Source organism: Marasmius oreades, chromosome 3, assembly GCF_018924745.1.
Source record: "Marasmius oreades isolate 03SP1 chromosome 3, whole genome shotgun sequence".
Classification (NCBI taxonomy): Eukaryota; Fungi; Basidiomycota; class Agaricomycetes; order Agaricales; family Marasmiaceae; genus Marasmius; species Marasmius oreades.
In genome coordinates, this window is record NC_057325.1 from 3,279,629 (window position 1) to 3,296,404 (window position 16,776).

The window sequence follows — 16,776 nt, forward strand, 5'->3', positions numbered from 1 at the left end:
CCTGGAGACAGCGAGACTGTAGCGCCCTTTTCAGGATGTCAAACCTGGCCAAAAGTACAAATCCCTCAAAATTCTCTTCCAATACACTTGACCACCCTCAAGAACGCTTATTGGTCACTTCTGAATATCGAGCTGCTCTTTCCGAGTTTGTCGGACAAACACCCCTCAAAACAAAGTTGACACAGGAGGACTCGTATTGGAGGCCACCGGTTTCTGAGGGCGAAGGTGAAGGTGAAGACCAGCAAATGGATATCGATGACACTGACTGGTCCAATCCAATCTGTCCCCGTGCTACTTTTATCGTCTGTGGGATGCCCGGCATCGGTAAGTCCTACTATGCTTACGAGGATAACTTCCTAATGACATTTGTCGGCAGGGAAGACCTTTCTTTATTACGTTCTTATAGAACGTCTCCTCCAAAATCTTCCCACTTGTTATCTGACCGAACCCCACCGCTTTACCTATTGGCGTGCCGAGGGCGTGTCTGAGATCCACATAGATCATTCAGACGGACCCTTCCCAAGGATGTCTGGTTTCTTGTTGATTCAAACCAGGACATCATACGTCCCCACTCCGACATATTGACTTCCGGTGCACGGATAATCCAAGCGGCTTCCCCACGGAAGGCTCGCCTCCAATGGGCGGAGAAGCGGAGTGCCTACACTTATCAGTGGTTCACGATGCATGAAGCTTATGGATCATCCACTCGCCTTATCATCATGTACGCCGCTCGTCCGGACGAATACCGTCTTGACCTGCAGTCCAGGATTGACCGACTGACCTTCGACCAGCTGGAAAATCTGGCTCTCGGGACAAGGGTGTTGGACGTAGCCGACAACAGCGTTGCGCATTGGATCTTTGGTATCTATCCGGGTGTTCAACGCGACCGAATTACAGTCAACTACTTAACGTCAGAAGTTTTCGGTCTCGTCAAAGCCCGAGAAATGGGAATCGTACGCCCGGGACATATATAGACTGTTCAAATCCTATGGACCGAAGCAAGGCAGCGCAGGACATCTTTTGGAGGATATAGTTCACAGAGACTTGCCAATGGGGGTGGTATGGGAAGGCAACCCAGCTGCATAGGCCTCAGAAGTCGAAACAAATGCAAAAGAATACCATCTACACAATGCCCTGATCTGGAGAGCCCAGAATCGAAAAATGCCTTCTTGTCGGTTCCGATCCAGGCATTGTCGAAGCCGTCCCCGAAACCTTCCATCCCAAACTTCCCAAAACGTACCGGTATGAATTCAAGGAAGCTCGATCCGATGATATTAGCAGCTTAGGCTATTATCGACTATCCACCCGCAATCAAGCAATGCTCCACTCCTTCATCGTTAACACCCGACTCAAATCTGTATATGCGCTGCAGTTTACCGTTTACAAAGAACTCGACGTCAAGGATGAGGGAATGCAGTTCTTGAAGCCACTTCAGCAACTACAAGTGTTAATACATTCGATCAGAAGGACGTCAAACTTCCGATACTCAGTGACTACAATCCAATGTGGAAGTCCTTGTGGCATGTATATGTCATGGAGGATGCATTATTCCCGATACATCAAGCTGAAGCTGCTGGCAGACAAGGTCACGACAGCAGGATGGCTTCATGATCATGTTACGGTTCTAATTGTTTTGTATACGACTATACTCATGTTATGTCCTGCTCCCATATTGGAACTAGGGAAATAAATACATTGGTGACGGTAAATGATTTTTTCTGATCGACAGAAACCTCTTCCTAGCTCCCATTCGTAAAGGTACTCGATTCAATGACATGGCGGAAAGTGTAACGTTTAGATGGGCGGTAAGGTGGGAGCGGCAGTTACAGTGCTCGTAGCAGTAGGGGCAGCAGTCGGGGGTGGTGTCGCAGGGAGTGAGGGAACAGCGTCACAAGCAACCTTTAATCCAGTCTTGAGGTTGGCAAGTGCATCCCCAGGTTGAAGAGTGTCCCTTGGACCCTCGGGAACTGTACCCACGTATGCGTTGAAATTATAAATACCGCAAGGACACGTATCCTGAATAGACTTCAAACTAGTCGCAGCCATCACCTCTTTCCCATCCCGGTTCAAAGCGAAAGCCTGGGCACCGACTTTGAACGGAGCGGAGAAGGCGGAAGCGCCTGCTGGGGCATCGAACGTGTACAGCGTTCCCCCAGAGTTCACGGTGACAGTTCCAGGAGCCTTGAGTAATGATACAACGAACACGTTGTCTGAAAGGGTGTCGAAACCATTGGGACGTCCATTGAAGAAGTCGCCCGTTGCGTTGTTACCTGGACCGAAAGTGGTATCGGTTGAATCGCAGTCGATGCCCTTGGGTGTAATACGATACCAATAGACGATCTTCTCCTCGTCAATGAACTTGTCTGGCGTACTCTCTCCGGCTTTGTACGCGGCGATGAACGGTTTCGACAAGTCCGACCATCCGTTGTGTGGCCTTGAGCGGCGAGGGAAAATCGATGTAAGTCAGAACGATAAGGTTGGGGAGGGGTAGATGGACTTACATATCGTTCGCCCATTTCGATGCGCCATCATCCGTATGCTTCGAAGCAAGAGGTCCAATATAATGGGATTCTCCATAATCGTTCCAAGTCACGATCTCCGCAAAGTTAGGCTTGAGAGCCAGAATCTCCAACCATCTTTGATAAATAAGCAGTTCACTCGGGAAAACCCAGTTCTTGCTGAATGGCACTTCGCCACCGAAATGAGTGGCTAAAAGAGAAAAGAGTTAGAATACAAAAAAATGCAGCAAAATCCGAGCATCGTGCGAAAACATACAAAACCAGGGAGAGACAGCTTGAAATCAAATATTCAGGATTCGCGTTCGTACGCGCAAGGAAGACAGGAAACGTACGAGCCATGTAAGATTTTCCTGCAAGGAGCGACTGGAACTGCTTATCGCCGTCGTCAACCGTGACTAGTTTTCCGCCACTGGGAGCCTTGTTGAGACCGTTGCTTGGCCAGCCCTGGAAATTGAAGGCTCCATCAAGGGGTGTAAAGTCAGACTGTCCAGGGTGGAAGTTGGGTACGAAAAATATATCGCCTCCCGAGGCAGCTCGGATAGCATTGACGTTGAGACCATCTCCTATGAAGCTGGAAACAAAGGTTTTGCCTCCGGCCACCTTCAACTGAGCAGGTTTGGAAGCAAATTGTGCGATAAGCGCCCCGATTGCCGCCTCGTCTCCAGGCTTGAAGAAGCTGCAATCGAAGGAAATGAAAGCTTTCATGCCGTTGGCTGCCGCAGAATCGTATGCAAAGCCGAGTTGAACCTCTGGTTTATCGTTGCCGATATTTAGTGCGAATGCGTCAAACCCGATGGCCTTTGCGCGTTTCATATCATCGTCGTAGTCTGCAGCACTAGCCCTGTTTCCGGTGATACCAACCTGACAGGCGAGTTGGGTTATTCATGAAGGTATATAGTAGAAAATCTTAGGAATACTCACGATGAAATGAGCGAAGACCAGTTTCGAGTCCGCAGTCTGCCTGGACGCCAACTCGCGATTGTGAGAGTAGGGAATGACATATCCTAATGAGGAACTAGCTGTAATGGTGCAGAAAAGGAGAAAATGAACAAGACCGTGCATGTTCGAATAAACCGTCGCTAACTTTTTCTCGTTTGATTCTCCTCTATATATGAACCGTGGCGAACGCAACAGCCATCCATCATATCCTGATGAGATTGTGCTTTTTTGATGACACAAACTGGCGGCTGAGTATTGAATACACGTGCGGCTATCGATATTGACCTATTTTGGACTCTCCCAGGACATGTAATCTGTGTCTGTTCAAATATGAAACATGAGGAGGAAGTGAATGCCACAATTGAACACCACTCGAGGAACCCTCCGGAGAAGTCCAATGCACTGTGCAAAGAGTGTCAGACTGACCTCGAAGATGCAAATGGAAGGAAGATTTGAAGATTCCCTACTTACCATAAAAAAGCTCCCCCCCCAATTTCAGAGAAAGATGAGTTCTGGCGATGTCACCTGGTAAGGAACCTGAGGCGTGAACATTGATGCAGATGAAACGCGATGAACAGATACCAAGAGCGGGTTCTCACACGTCCATCTCTTGTTCTTATAGAGAATGTGTGTAGAACTTTTGTTGAGCAGAATACAAATAGAAATATGTGATGGCTAGGCTTGTAGGGCGGTGCCCATTTATGTAACGAGTCATCAATGAAAGAAGCTTTGACCAATTTGAAAGTGAGTGTAGTGTCCAGCGAGCGGAGAGGCGAGTATCTGAGACTGAGAGGCTGGGCGAGCACTGCAAAACTTTGCACTGGACACGTCAGTTTTAAGTTGGTGCTGACAGGAACAGAAACGGTAGCATGTGAACTCTATGTTATCGAGCATCGTCGCAAAGTCCTCTCACTAGACCGCTTTCCAATGACTCGCCACGGTCGAATGACGGTCTCATGTACAATATCTGACTCGTGAAATGCCATGAGGGGTATTGGAGTTGCGAGTACGACCTCGAATCAGACTGACACTAAAGGGATGCACCTAATTGATATGCTACGGTGTTCTCCGTCGTTCTCCGTCAACACTGAAGCGCATTGAGGTCTGCGCGCACAAGTCTACCCTGGATTCGAGGGCACAACTTCATGTCTGGATAGTACACGGCGATAGCGATAACCAAGGGTGCGGGATGGAATGGATGTTTCTTGCAACTGAACTGTGCTCTTCTCAGGGGTGGAGAAAGTAGGGTGCGTGTCGATGCGAGCCAGAAGGAAGACCTGGTGGGGTTGGGCTAGCTGTGAACATCCAAGTCGAAGGCGTTGGTGAAGAATAATTAAAACGGAGACGAGGTTCGCATCGTTAAATGTACAGGACCAGTAATCACGAATGTCCAACAGTTCTGCCAATATAGTCGAATGATTAGAGCAGGATGCACAGTTCATATGTCGAAGATGACGACAGAGGATCGATAAAGACTTTGGGAGTGGGTTGAGCCAACGAGACTACTAAACTCCTAACAACATTACAACTTGGGGAACGTGACCTTGGTCAGGTCCAGTGCAGCCGAGGTCAAAGACGGATGCGACCGAGGTCAAGGATAGGTGATTTCCATCGACACAAAAATCCAACTGGGGTGAAGAGCATGCAGGTGTGCGAGGGCGACCAAGGCGAAGGGTGCGGAGTCTCCTTGATCAACAGAAGAGGGGTGTAGCTTGTTCAATGAGTTGCAGGTCTGTCTTCAAGAATCTCATCAAAAGCTTGGGTCGAGCCGCCATCTCTTTGCAACTGTCTGCGCGCGCGCAGTCTAAATGCCCTCTCGTTTAAATTCCTGGGTAGTGTTCCATGCCACTTCATCATATTATTTCCTCAGCTCACATCTTGCATCCAGCTCAAATCTACGTCTGTCAAGGGGGTACCAGTCGGAGGACCGGGGGATATTCTGCAATACTATGAAGTGGGTAGAGCACTTGTTGATTGGACAGACGGTGAGAAATCGGGTAGGTCAAAAGCAATGGACCCTGTGAGGGTACAACCCCACACTGGCGTCCGACTGGGATTCTGTTGTAGTTCCATTCTCTAGGGACTTCGAAGCCTGGCGATGAACGAGGAAATGGACGAGCGTGAGGATTACATAATGGCCAAATAGTATCTGAGGTCCGGTGGCTATGCCAAGTTGGGTTGAGCAACGCCCACGACGATGGATTCGTTCTCGGCGTCACCACCGACGACGCCTGTGCGTCGGCTGACGATGAACGGCGCTGAGCCACCCATTCCTTCTTCTCCAAGCACCTCTACTTTCTCTCTCATCGCCATTGATGAGGTGAACGAGCACGACTTCTGGACCTATCACGCCTACAACGACAGTCCAAGACGACACGCATTTCGATCAACACCCACCCTCAATCATTTCTCCTCGCCGGCTTCTTCTTCCTCATATTCAGATTACACACATCTCTCATCTTACACGTCTTCTCCAAGTAGCAGTGGCGGTGGCGGTTTACGGTCGTTATTTCCACGCATCTGGGACGTGCTTGTCTCCTCCCCAACGAAGAATATCCTCCACGTTTCCCCCACTCGAACTCAGCGACATCGCGCACATACGATATATGGCACCTTTCCTCGAGTGAAGTCACCGTTCCCTTCAAACACTCTGGTTCCCTTTCCGACGCTAAATTCGTCGTCGCCTCCACCGGGAGATCCTTTCACTCCCGTATCTTTTAGCACTGGTGATCACCGCTCGCCAATCCATCGTCCGTCTGTCTCCTCTATTCATTCATTCTCCTCGTCGTATACCCTCATCAACTACACTGATCTTGCTCCACTCGATGACGAAGAGGGAGAACTCATCGACGTAGACGACGAGGCATGTTTCCCTTTCCCTTCCGATGACGACCGACACGAACTTGCGTTCACATGCAAGTATAACTGCACATATGCCTGTGCACACCTCATGACATGGACGGCCCTTCCTAAAGCAAGTTTCAGTCGTGCAAGGGTTGTAACCGGTATTGATATCGTCGGAACACTTCCAGTCGAGCTTGGGCTAGAGATATTATCTTATCTCGCATCAATATCTGATTCGGGCTTGGAGGACATCCTTGCATGTGCAAGTGTCAGCAGGACATGGCGCTCGCTTGCGTTGGATAATTCATTATGGAAAAAGCTGTTCGAGGGGAGGTGGGGGTCAGGCAGGATCACTCAGAATAAGAAGAAGATTCAGAAACTTATGAGAAAGCAGCAGCAAGCGGGTTATTACTATCGAACCAAGAAGCTGCCTCCTGTTCCTGGTTGCAGGGATGACGATACATCAGAAACGGATGAAGGGATTCTGACCATAGATTACCGATCCGTATTTCGAGAACGTATTGAACTGAATCGACGCTGGGCAGGAACCGCATTTACAAAACGAATCATCTCGGTACCGCCTAGCTCATTTACTACACCTCCGAGGATGTCCGCATCGCAATCTTCATCTTCAAGTATCTTCCTTCCCATCTCAGCTTCGAATTCTACGTCATCGTCCGCAAGCAACTCAGCCCACTCGTCTCAGAGCACATTGCATCTACCGTTACCTGGATCATATCCTCATTCTCGCAGCCCTAGTCCTCGTCGTCCACATACACCGTCTATGACGCCGCATTACGCTAAAGGCAGACCTTCTCGAGGCAGGAGGATGGAGTCGGGAGAGGGGTTGTACCAGTATGACAAGTTTGAACCCTCTGTCTCGAAGCTAGAGGGCCACGTAGACAGTGTTTATTGCGCGGAGTTTACCCACGAAGGGGACTTTGCGCATGAAGACTTCATCTTTACAGGTTCTCGCGATCGGACAATAAAGATGTGGGATCTGACGAGTGGCAAGTGTATTGGGACCTTTCGAGGTCATAAGGGAAGCGTTTTGTGCTTGAAGTTCTTCTGGTTATCAGAAGAAAGTGGTGTCATGTACTCTGGTTCTAGTGATAGGACTATTTTTGTTTGGGATGTCTGGTTAAATAGGCAAGGTACAAGTGCGAAGGTCAGAACCATTTTGAGGGGACATGGTGGTGGTGTACTGGATCTGGCGGTGGATAGCCAGTGGGTTGTTAGTTGGTATGTGCTTGGCTGTCGTTCCTTCTCTGACTGTTCGCTGACGTTGTCATACAGCTCGAAAGATGCAGCGATCCGGATATGGCCGCGAGAATCGATATTCCCAGACAAGTTTGGGCAAGGGCCTACGCCCTATCTCACCCTTGAGGGTCATGATGGACCTGTCAATGCCGTGGGGCTTGATAACGGACGCGTTGCCAGTGCTAGTGGTGATGGCAAGATCATCCTTTGGGACGTTGAAACTGGGGCAAGGTTGCAAACTCTCGAAGGCCATGAACGGGGGTTAGCATGTATAGCCTTCAAACACAACCTTGTTGTCTCCGGTTCCAGCGACCGTAGAATCAAAATCTGGTCGACGGAAACGGGAGCTTGTCTTTGCACGTTGGAAGGTCATGAAGCCTTGGTTCGAGCGCTTCGGTTCGATGCTGTCAGAGGAATTTTAGTCAGCGCTAGCTATGACAGAACTGTGAGAGTGTGGGATGTCGGGGACGTGGTTCGAGGTGGTGATGAGCTTCCTCAACCCAAGCTACTGCAAGATTTTAGGAATGTCCACACGAGTCATATCTTTGACGTCAAATTTGATCACAGGAGAATCATCAGGTGCGTGCCCTTTCCTGGAAGTTGAGGATGAAGCACGAACTGACTTCTGTTGTAGCACATCTCACGACCAGAAAGTCGTGAGCGTCGATTTCTCGAAGGGACTTGAGACCACCAGTTTATTAGTTTGATGGCTGTGGAAGAATGGACCCCAAGTCCTTTCGCTTGTGGTGTATATATAAGTTATCTATGTATGTGAACTTTTCCCTTTTCTTCATATTGCTTTCGTTAGCGACATATACTTGTCTTTGTGATCACTCAAGCTGACTTTTTGCGTTTGGGAACCACTCACAGTATAAGAGGTGCAAATCCCGTTTTGCGCGATTATTGTTAAGTGCGCCAGGTGAAGCACGTGACGCTTGTCGACCCTTAGTAATATTTAGATTAGATAAGATAGGCTCCTTGGGAGCGTGAAGGGGAGAAGAGAGGAAGGAAAGAGGGTGTCAAAGAACTTAGATATTCAGAAAGGGTGTGGCAGAGCTATATTGAGAATAGCTAAGTAGTAAGTGCTGTTGGATCTCAGGGCCAATGGGTCACGTGATCAGCACGTGGTGAGACGCGTCAAACGAGACGAGATCCAGTCTGAGCGCTCGGGAGCACAAAGCCGAAAGGGAAAATATTAATGTACAGCTTCTGTGATACCCAGCGCTAGCAGAAAGGAGCATGACGGGGATAGGGAGAGCAAAAAAGAGATGTTGCGCTGTGCAGGCATGAGTAGCACTTATCTGCCAACCCTAACCTTGCTCTATGCCATCGATGTCTTTGACTGGTCTGGGGTTGTTGAAAATTCATTTATCTCTGTTCTTTCTCGCTCTCAAACTCTACCGTCTCCTTCGTAGCGCTGGTAGAGCTTTTTCTCTCACACCAACGACGAATTTATACGAGGAAATCTCAACGTGCACAAAGGATAACCGACAACGACAGCTCCTTACCCAACAGGAAATCCATCTTATCATCGACCAGCAGCAGTGGTTGAAACATACTCTCAGGATTGGTCGCACCACCATCCACAACTCTGCGTACACCAGAAAACCCCCATAGCCTGTTCCAGACACACCACCGACTGTCCATCACCCAAGCCTAGGACGATATCCATTCATGGAGCGTGACGTGCTAAATTACCCAAAGTTTACAGGCGAACTCAAGGGTTCCCTCCATCCGCATGATTTCATCTCTAACATCCACATTTTCTGTCTTGCCAGTCATGTTCCCACAGACGCATACGTAACTACCCTCCCACTGTTCCTTGCTTCAGATAGCATAGCAATGAATTGGTATGACGAGGAAATCAAAGGCAAAGTAACGGTGTGGGAAGAGCTGGTGAAGAAATTCAAGCAGAGGTTTCCCCCGCAGCTATCATCGTTCCAGGAACTGTATCAAGTAGCCTGGAAACGCCGAGACCGTAACGCCCTTTTCCAGGATGTCGAACCTGGCCAAAAGTACAAATCCCTCAAAGTTCTCTTCCCCCTCACTGAAGATGCCCAAGAACACATATTGGTCACTTCTGAATATCGAGAGGCTCTTTCCGATGCAAAACGCTGGTTTGTCGGACAAACGCCCTCCAAAACAAAGTTTACAGAGGAGGACTCTTATTGGAGGCCGCCGGTTTCTGAGAGTGAAGGTGTAGGTGAAGACCAGCAAATGGATATCGATATCCCAGATATCGATGACACTGAGTGGTCCAATCCAATCTGTCCCTATTCTACTTTCATCGTCTGTGGGATGCCCGGCATCGGTAAGCCCTACTATGCTCACGAGGAAAACCTCCTAATGACATTTGTCGGCAGGGAAGACTTTATTTCTGTATTACGTTCTTGTAGAACGTCTCCTCCGAAATCTTCCCACTTGTCTCCAAACCGAACCCCACCGCTTTATCTATTGGTGTGCCGAGGGCGTGTCTGAGATCCACCTGGATCGTTTCCGATGGACCCTGCCCAAGGATGTCTGGTTTCTTGTCGATTCAAACCAGGACATCATATGTCCCCACTCCGACATATTGGCTTCCGGTGCACGGATAATCCAAGCTGCCTCCCCACGGAGGGCTCGTCTCCGATGGACGGAGAAGCAGAGTGCCTACACCTATAAGTGGTTCATGAAGCCCAGCCCACTACGAGAGCTGTTGATGATGTGCGCTTGCATCTTTATTACTATAACCTTCTCACATCTTGCATAGGAGGCGTTATTGGCCTAGCCCCCCGACAGAAAAAGAAGTGACGACATTTGTGAGGGATTATGGATCATCCACTCGCCTTATCATCCTGTACGCCGCTCGTCCGGACGAATACCGTCTTGACCTGCAGTCCAGGATTGACCGACTGACTTTCGACCAGCTGGAAAAACGGGTTTTTGAGATAAGGGGGTTGGACGTGGCCGACAACAGCGTTGCGCATTGGATCTTTGGTATTTATCCGGGTGTTCAACGCGACCGAATTACAGTCAACTACTCAACGTCAGAAGTTTTCGGTCTCCTCAAAGCAGCTTTCTCCGAGAACTGGGAATCGTATGCCCGGGACATATATAGACTATTCAAATCTTATAGGCCAATGCAAGGCGGCGCAGGATATCCAGCGTCAACGATTACGGAATGCAGTTCTTGAAGCCACTTCAGCAACTACAAGTGTTACTACAATCTGGTTAATGATCAGAAGGACGTCAAACTTCCGGTACTCGGTGACTACGATCAAATGTGCAGTCACTGTGGCATTTGTATGTTACGGAGGATGCGCTGTTCTCGAATCACTACGCTGGAAATTGTAAGTACTGCGGTCTTTGATTCTGTTGTGTAAAATCATAGCATCCCGTTCCCGTTTCTGTACCTAGTCTCCTGCTAGTCTCGATAGCTTGCTTTTCACAAAAGCTTTAAGTTCTAGACTTGTAGTGAATGATCAGTGTGCCAGAAACTCATGAATACAAGCGCCGGAGAATGGCTAGCTTACATAAATTACGCGCTCCTCTAATTAAGGATCCCCTCTACGCTCTTATGCTCAAGAGACGTAGACCTGCTTCTCAATCGCTAGTTTCGAAAAAGAATAAGAAATTGAGGCACGAAAACCCGTCCACCTTACCCTGGAAAACTACTTTGCGACCTTTAGAGACCGGAATCGACGGTGATGGTATACTCGAACTGGAGGAAGTAGAGGGGGTGGAGGTTTTATATGAAGAGGGAGACGGAGGGAGGATTGCCAGGTTTAATGTAACTGGTATATTCTATTTGTTTTCTCAAAATGATTGAACTTGCCTTGTACAGGTTGTGCGGAATGAAGATGACGATGAAGATGAAAGGATGGAGGATATTGATAGCGAGGGGGACGATGCCTTCGATGACGAGCCTGTCGAGACGGAACAAGTGCATTTCGACTGTAATTATGCGCCTCATCGTCTTCCGGATAGCCTCTCACTGCCGTACAGCAGAAAAACTTCTGCCAAGATGGCATTCTTTCGCCCTACATCCCCGACTGTTAGGCTCCCTCTCTCAAAACAAATTTTCATCACCTACGCCAATACAAGAAAAGTCTATCCCATTGGCTTTAAAAGGGCGTGACATCGTTGGTGTTGCTCAGACGGTATGTATGCTCTCCCGTACTACTTTTAAGATTCTCATGCGTTTACTATTCAGGGATCCGGTAAAACCCTTGCGTATGGCTTGCCTATCTTGCATAGACTTTTACACGATGCCCGACCGAAGAAGAAGTCCAAACGCCCGCTCCGTGCACTGATATTAGCTCCGACAAGAGAGTTGGCGCTGCAGGTCTCTTCACATCTGAACATGGCTCTGAATTCCTCGAGCTCCAATATCAAAGAAGAGGATGAGTGCTCCCCGAGTTTAAACTTCAAGAAAAAGAACAAACGGAAAGGGAAAGACAAGGAAACATCTGGAGCTGAAGAGCCGACGTCTCAACCGCCCGGGAAGAAACCACCACCGGTAGTTAGCATTGCAGCGATTGTAGGCGGGATGTCTGCGCAAAAACAGAGACGAATACTCGATCGAGGAGTTGACGTTCTCGTTGCAACGCCTGGTCGTTTGTGGGATATCATGCAGGAGGTGCGTCAATATTTACTCGTTTTGAAGTGACTACATTCCGTTTACAAGCAGCGATCTAGGATGACGCGCTTGCGAAGGAGATCCGACATGAACTGCGTTTTCTAGTCTTAGATGAAGCAGACCGAATGATTGAAGCCGGCCATTTCAAGGAACTAGATGGAATTTTGCGTCTGACGTTGAGACCGGACGAGTACGTTTATCGAGCAACAAGTTTATGGCTTCAGTTTCTCAACACAATGTTGTTTCACAGTTCAGAAATCATTCCTGACGATGAAGGGTCTAATACTGAAAGCAAGGCAGAGGTCATCTCAGCAGATGCCGAAACACGACTCCAAACCTTCGTCTTCTCTGCAACAATGAGTAAGGAGCTCCAGCGAAACGTTAAAAAGCGATATAGGCCTAAACACTCGGGGGGAAAGCATCGACAAGCCACGTCGACATTGGGTCGGTCTTATTATATCTTTTTACCGACACTCCTTTCTCAACGAGCCTCGCAGATGACCTCTTACTTCGACTTGATTTCCGCGACCCAGACGGCCCCGAGGTTATTGATCTCAGCCCGGAGGACGGGGTCGTCGACACGCTGGTCGAAAGTAAAGTGGAATGTCTGGTGGCTGACAAGGTGACTAAAAACTACTGTCCCTAAAGCCAAATCGTTCAAGTTGACCATTTCCCAGGACATATATCTATATTATTTCCTGTTGCGCTATCCAGGACGAACATTGGTATTCTTGTCAGCGATTGATGGCATTCGACGGTTGTTACCGTTACTGGAGATGCTCGGGCAGAAAGTTTACCCAATTCATTCCCAGTTGGAGATGAGACAACGGCTGAAGAATCTGGATAGGTCAGTCAGCTTGTGATTTCGCCCCAGCTTATCTTACTTGGTTTGAACAGATTCAAGTCGTCGTCGAAATCTGTTCTGTTGGCGACAGATATTGCAGCTCGTGGATTGGACATCAAAGGGGTAGATCATGTCGTGCATTATCAAGTGCCACGTTCTGCTGATGTCTATGTGCATCGAAATGGTCGAACAGCCCGTGCGGGAGGCAAGGGGTTCAGTTTATTATTAATTGCGCCAGACGAGAGGAAAGCGATCGCGGGTGTTCTTGGGTCTTTTTCGGCAGGTAGAGGTGCGGTACCTTACTTCAGTTTACCAATACACAAATCTCATTTATAAAGTCAGATGCCAAGTCGATTCCATTATTCCCAATACCAGATACCACATTGTTGGACAAGCTCAAGGCACGCGTGAGGCTCGCGAAAGAAATAGAAGGGATGGGGCATAAAGTCAGGAAGGCGAATCATGAGGACAAATGGATGAAGGAAGCTGCTGAAGTGCTGGGTGTGGACCTTAGTGATGATGAAAGGTATTTTTTCCCCTCGTATGGCTTGATTGGGTATACCTCATTTCTACCCTTTTGCAGAAAGCCGTCGATGAAAAAACCGAAACAGGACGCTAAACTAGCGGCGATGAAGGCAGATCTAAGGCATCTTTTGTCGCAGCCTATGCTTGCTCGGGGGACATCAGTGAGGTATATTACAAGCGGTAATAATCCTTTAGTGGAGGAGCTGTTACAACAGGACATTTCAATGCCTAGCGAAGGTGGGTCGGGGGGTCTTTGTTTTCCTGGAATGTGCGCATCATAATGAACCCGCTTATTGTTAGAATCACCCAATGTCATGCTTGGCCTTGGAGGTGGGAACCGGGACGCAGGCAAAGACGTTACGGATGCGTTGAAGAGAAAGGGGAAACGAAGAAGCGAAGTTAATCCAAAGAAGGAGGGAGAGGAAGAGGAAGAGTGGAAAGGAATTGCTACCTCATGAACACTTCGTCAAACGCGTTGAGAAGACCGAGCGTAGCCATACCACTGGAATATCTCTGACCTCGAATGAAAAAAAAACCCTGTACCCCGGAATCATCGGAATCAATAAGGCTCTTGGAACCACGCGCCTGTAGGGGTGAAGTTTGCAATGCTCATGGTCCAGGTGCTGGTTAAAGCACGAAGGCCCTCGGTGCTGTCATTGATTCCCTTGTCCCAGATGCACTCCCAAGTTGCGATGAAGATCCCTTGTGACTTCTGGAGGCGTCGTCGTAGGCCACATGGACAAAGCAAGTGTGTATAAACAAAACCGTACAGTGAAACTGGTAAACTCCCGCGTCTCCGATTTAGAAACGGGTCGCGCCTTCCAACTCGCAGCTGCAACACTGGCTCCTTTGGAAGAACGCCAAGCGACCTGTGCCGGATGTTATGGTAGTTGATCCTCATCTTTTTTCCTTCGCTTCACTGCATGTCGAAGATTAAGATTAATTATGGTTTCGAGGTGACCTATGCCCGTGTTTCCCCCCTCATTGGTGACTCTCAAAGCGTCAGAAACGATCTCCGGTCTATCCTTGGTAGTCGGACACTGTCGTTCCAGGGCGTCGATTACCCCCGCCAGTGTTGCCGGGTTCCTCCAAGGAGGTTGATCCTCAAGGTTCGCGGACTATGGCAGCTGACGTGGGTAACCCTTACGATAATGCGACGCATATGTTTTAATCTTCATAAGTTGACTCCTGCCCTAATGTGGTCTTTTACAGTTTCGTCGTCCTTTAAATTGACCGTGTACACCTTTAAAAAAAGGCTCTCCTGGTACAGTCAAGGGTACAACTCTGCTAAAATGCTCCAGCGCTGTTGTCATCTTCGTAGGTCGGGTTGCATGTTTCGAAACACCGCTGAATCTTTTGTCTGCGGTAGGGTGATCCGTTTGACGGGCACGCGGTTGGCTGTATTTCGTCTAGCAAAAGTGAGTTTAACTGCGAAGCTCCCCAACACACGTAAGTTACGTCTCTATCAATCTGATCTCAGAGGTCGCTGTTCAAAAACTACCAACAGGGCGCACCGGCAGCAGCTCAGTTTGTTGTGAGCAGGATTTGAAACTGGTGGTATCAGAATGGTACCTCTAACAGCTTGAAGCCGCACTTAACTGGCTGTTACGAGCGGGACCGCAGCGCTCAGCGCCAAAAGAAAGACCTGATCGAGCTGTGTTCCTGCAAATCATTGGATCAGCGCTTGATTATATGACGGGGGTCGCTGGGAGTTGCGCTCGCTCGTTGACGTCGATGCCGCAGTTTGCTTACCGGCGTAATGATGATGACTCACTTGGGCGTGGCCTGAACGTTTCCCGGCGCGACCAGCATTGAATAGGCTTCAAGCTCAGCAGTACGCGGAGTGTTCCAGCCACTTGTCCCTCGCTGATGCGCTGACGGGCCGCTGAGACTATGCTCGCCGGGAAATCGGAGAATGAGCGGTAAAACGGCCGACCGAATCGCCCACCCGGCTTGGGCACATCGGTCTCTCAACGCGGATTTGTTTGAACACCGAGGTTGGTAGAGCAACGTAGAGCAGTTTGTCTCGCTTTTTGCCTCCAAACAGCGTCTGAGATGATTCACCACGGATCCAAGCGCCCATAGTGATCGGCCTTGACGGTCACGCAGGGGAAACAGGGGGATACATAGAGACGAGTCCCCAAGAGTGTGGGCTGCCTGGACAAGTAAGTTTCCGGAGGTGAGTCAGGCGAGTCAGCGGCGCGGGCGGTCTCAGGACGACGGGCGCTCGGCGCGGGCAACTGTCGCGCATCCTCACGTCGTGGGCGCATGTTCTCTGACGGTTACCCAAGAAGTCAACACAGCAACACGGCGATTCTGTCTCGTATGCGATTCAAAATATCCGGTAACACGAGATGCAAAATTATACATATATATATATTAGCACGGTTTCATCCATCCCTACACACATCCCCCTATGTCTTTCAAGTCCAAGGCCAACTTGTCCTACTCTGACGCTGTCAGAGCTTTCAACGACGAGACCTTCATCTCAAACCTCAATGACGCCTGCCGCCACCTCGCCAGGTCCAGTGTCAAACTCATCCAGGCCTTCGACACCATTAGCGACGAGCTCAACACCGTCGACATCCGGAAATACAAGTCAACGCCACCCATGCGGCCGCTATGGTTGTCTATACAGCAGGTAAGGCTTCCTCAGAGTTTCATAACTCAATCATAAACCAAGTCACAACTCAGGATTTCAAAGACGTGATAAGGCAACATCAAACGAGCGCTGGCTTGATATCGGGTCGCCTGAAGAGTATGCATCTTGAACAACTCAATACCCAAAATTCTGGTCTGATGTTCCTCCCTCCCCCCAGTGTTCTATGGACTTATTCTACCTATGGTAACGCGGGACGTTCACAAAGGATCTCCACGATCCCATAACGAGAAGATACATGTTCTCAAGTCATATATGAATGTAAGAACCACCTTATCAAGGTGACCTAAAATCGGTACTGAGCTGCCCTGATTAGATTTCTTCCGACCATGTCACTTTTACCCATAATTTGGCAACAACCGCCCTGAAGCTCACCAGAAACTTGAACACCTTCCATACCGAATTCGCCAAAATGTCCAGCCAAGGGGAGAAGAGCGGTCAAACAGAACTACAAGATCTGACACACAAGCTGTCCCACGTAGAAGGTGCTGTGAAACAGTACGAAATTCTACTACGAGTGGAGAGCTATTTTGCTAACCAGTCCCTCCCCCCCATTTACTTAGGTTAA

General features: G+C 48.9%; 5 protein-coding genes across 5 annotated transcripts; 4 read left to right on the top strand and 1 right to left on the bottom strand.

Annotated features, from left to right (window-relative positions):
- Positions 1-441: 441 nt before the first annotated feature.
- On the bottom strand, positions 442-3,974 carry E1B28_006432 (uncharacterized protein). Its single transcript, XM_043151096.1, has 6 exons — positions 3,930-3,974; positions 3,441-3,860; positions 2,852-3,380; positions 2,776-2,793; positions 2,502-2,709; positions 442-2,434 (listed from the first exon to the last, which is right to left on the bottom strand). The coding sequence occupies exons 2-6, from the start codon at positions 3,579-3,581 to the stop codon at positions 1,795-1,797; spliced, it is 1,536 nt and encodes a 511-aa protein (XP_043012189.1). The 5' UTR covers positions 3,582-3,860; positions 3,930-3,974; the 3' UTR covers positions 442-1,794.
- A 1,655-nt stretch (positions 3,975-5,629) lies between these two features.
- Positions 5,630-8,402, top strand: E1B28_006433 (uncharacterized protein). The gene is made up of 3 exons (XM_043151097.1): positions 5,630-7,544; positions 7,599-8,141; positions 8,197-8,402. Exons 1-3 carry the CDS (start codon positions 5,656-5,658, stop codon positions 8,267-8,269), a joined length of 2,505 nt encoding a protein of 834 aa, XP_043012190.1. The 5' UTR covers positions 5,630-5,655; the 3' UTR covers positions 8,270-8,402.
- A 531-nt stretch (positions 8,403-8,933) lies between these two features.
- Positions 8,934-10,735, top strand: E1B28_006434 (uncharacterized protein; the record flags this gene model as incomplete). The annotated part of the gene is made up of 3 exons (XM_043151098.1): positions 8,934-9,873; positions 9,926-10,265; positions 10,312-10,735. The coding sequence occupies exons 1-3, from the start codon at positions 9,237-9,239 to the stop codon at positions 10,733-10,735; spliced, it is 1,401 nt and encodes a 466-aa protein (XP_043012191.1). The 5' UTR covers positions 8,934-9,236.
- A 383-nt stretch (positions 10,736-11,118) lies between these two features.
- Positions 11,119-14,007, top strand: E1B28_006435 (uncharacterized protein; the record flags this gene model as incomplete). Its single annotated transcript, XM_043151099.1, has 12 exons — positions 11,119-11,331; positions 11,386-11,497; positions 11,547-11,701; positions 11,755-12,180; positions 12,240-12,370; positions 12,431-12,624; positions 12,678-12,802; positions 12,858-13,027; positions 13,078-13,313; positions 13,367-13,550; positions 13,608-13,786; positions 13,850-14,007. The coding sequence occupies 12 exons, from the start codon at positions 11,119-11,121 to the stop codon at positions 14,005-14,007; spliced, it is 2,283 nt and encodes a 760-aa protein (XP_043012192.1).
- A 1,958-nt stretch (positions 14,008-15,965) lies between these two features.
- E1B28_006436 (uncharacterized protein) lies at positions 15,966-16,776 on the top strand (the record flags this gene model as incomplete). The annotated part of the gene is made up of 4 exons (XM_043151100.1): positions 15,966-16,190; positions 16,244-16,307; positions 16,369-16,469; positions 16,525-16,776. The coding sequence occupies 4 exons, from the start codon at positions 15,966-15,968 to the stop codon at positions 16,774-16,776; spliced, it is 642 nt and encodes a 213-aa protein (XP_043012193.1).

Coding starts and splice junctions, on each gene's coding strand:
- E1B28_006432 (XM_043151096.1), bottom strand. CDS start 3,581: ATGCACGGTCTTGTTCATTTTCTCCTTTTCTGCACCATTACAGCTAGT. Junction 3,381..3,440: donor TGGTCTTCGCTCATTTCATC/GTGAGTATTCCT, acceptor CTCGCCTGTCAG/GTTGGTATCACCGGAAACAG. Junction 2,435..2,501: donor TCGAAATGGGCGAACGATAT/GTAAGTCCATCT, acceptor TCGCCGCTCAAG/GCCACACAACGGATGGTCGG.
- E1B28_006433 (XM_043151097.1), top strand. CDS start 5,656: ATGGATTCGTTCTCGGCGTCACCACCGACGACGCCTGTGCGTCGGCTG. Junction 7,545..7,598: donor AGCCAGTGGGTTGTTAGTTG/GTATGTGCTTGG, acceptor GTTGTCATACAG/CTCGAAAGATGCAGCGATCC. Junction 8,142..8,196: donor GATCACAGGAGAATCATCAG/GTGCGTGCCCTT, acceptor CTTCTGTTGTAG/CACATCTCACGACCAGAAAG.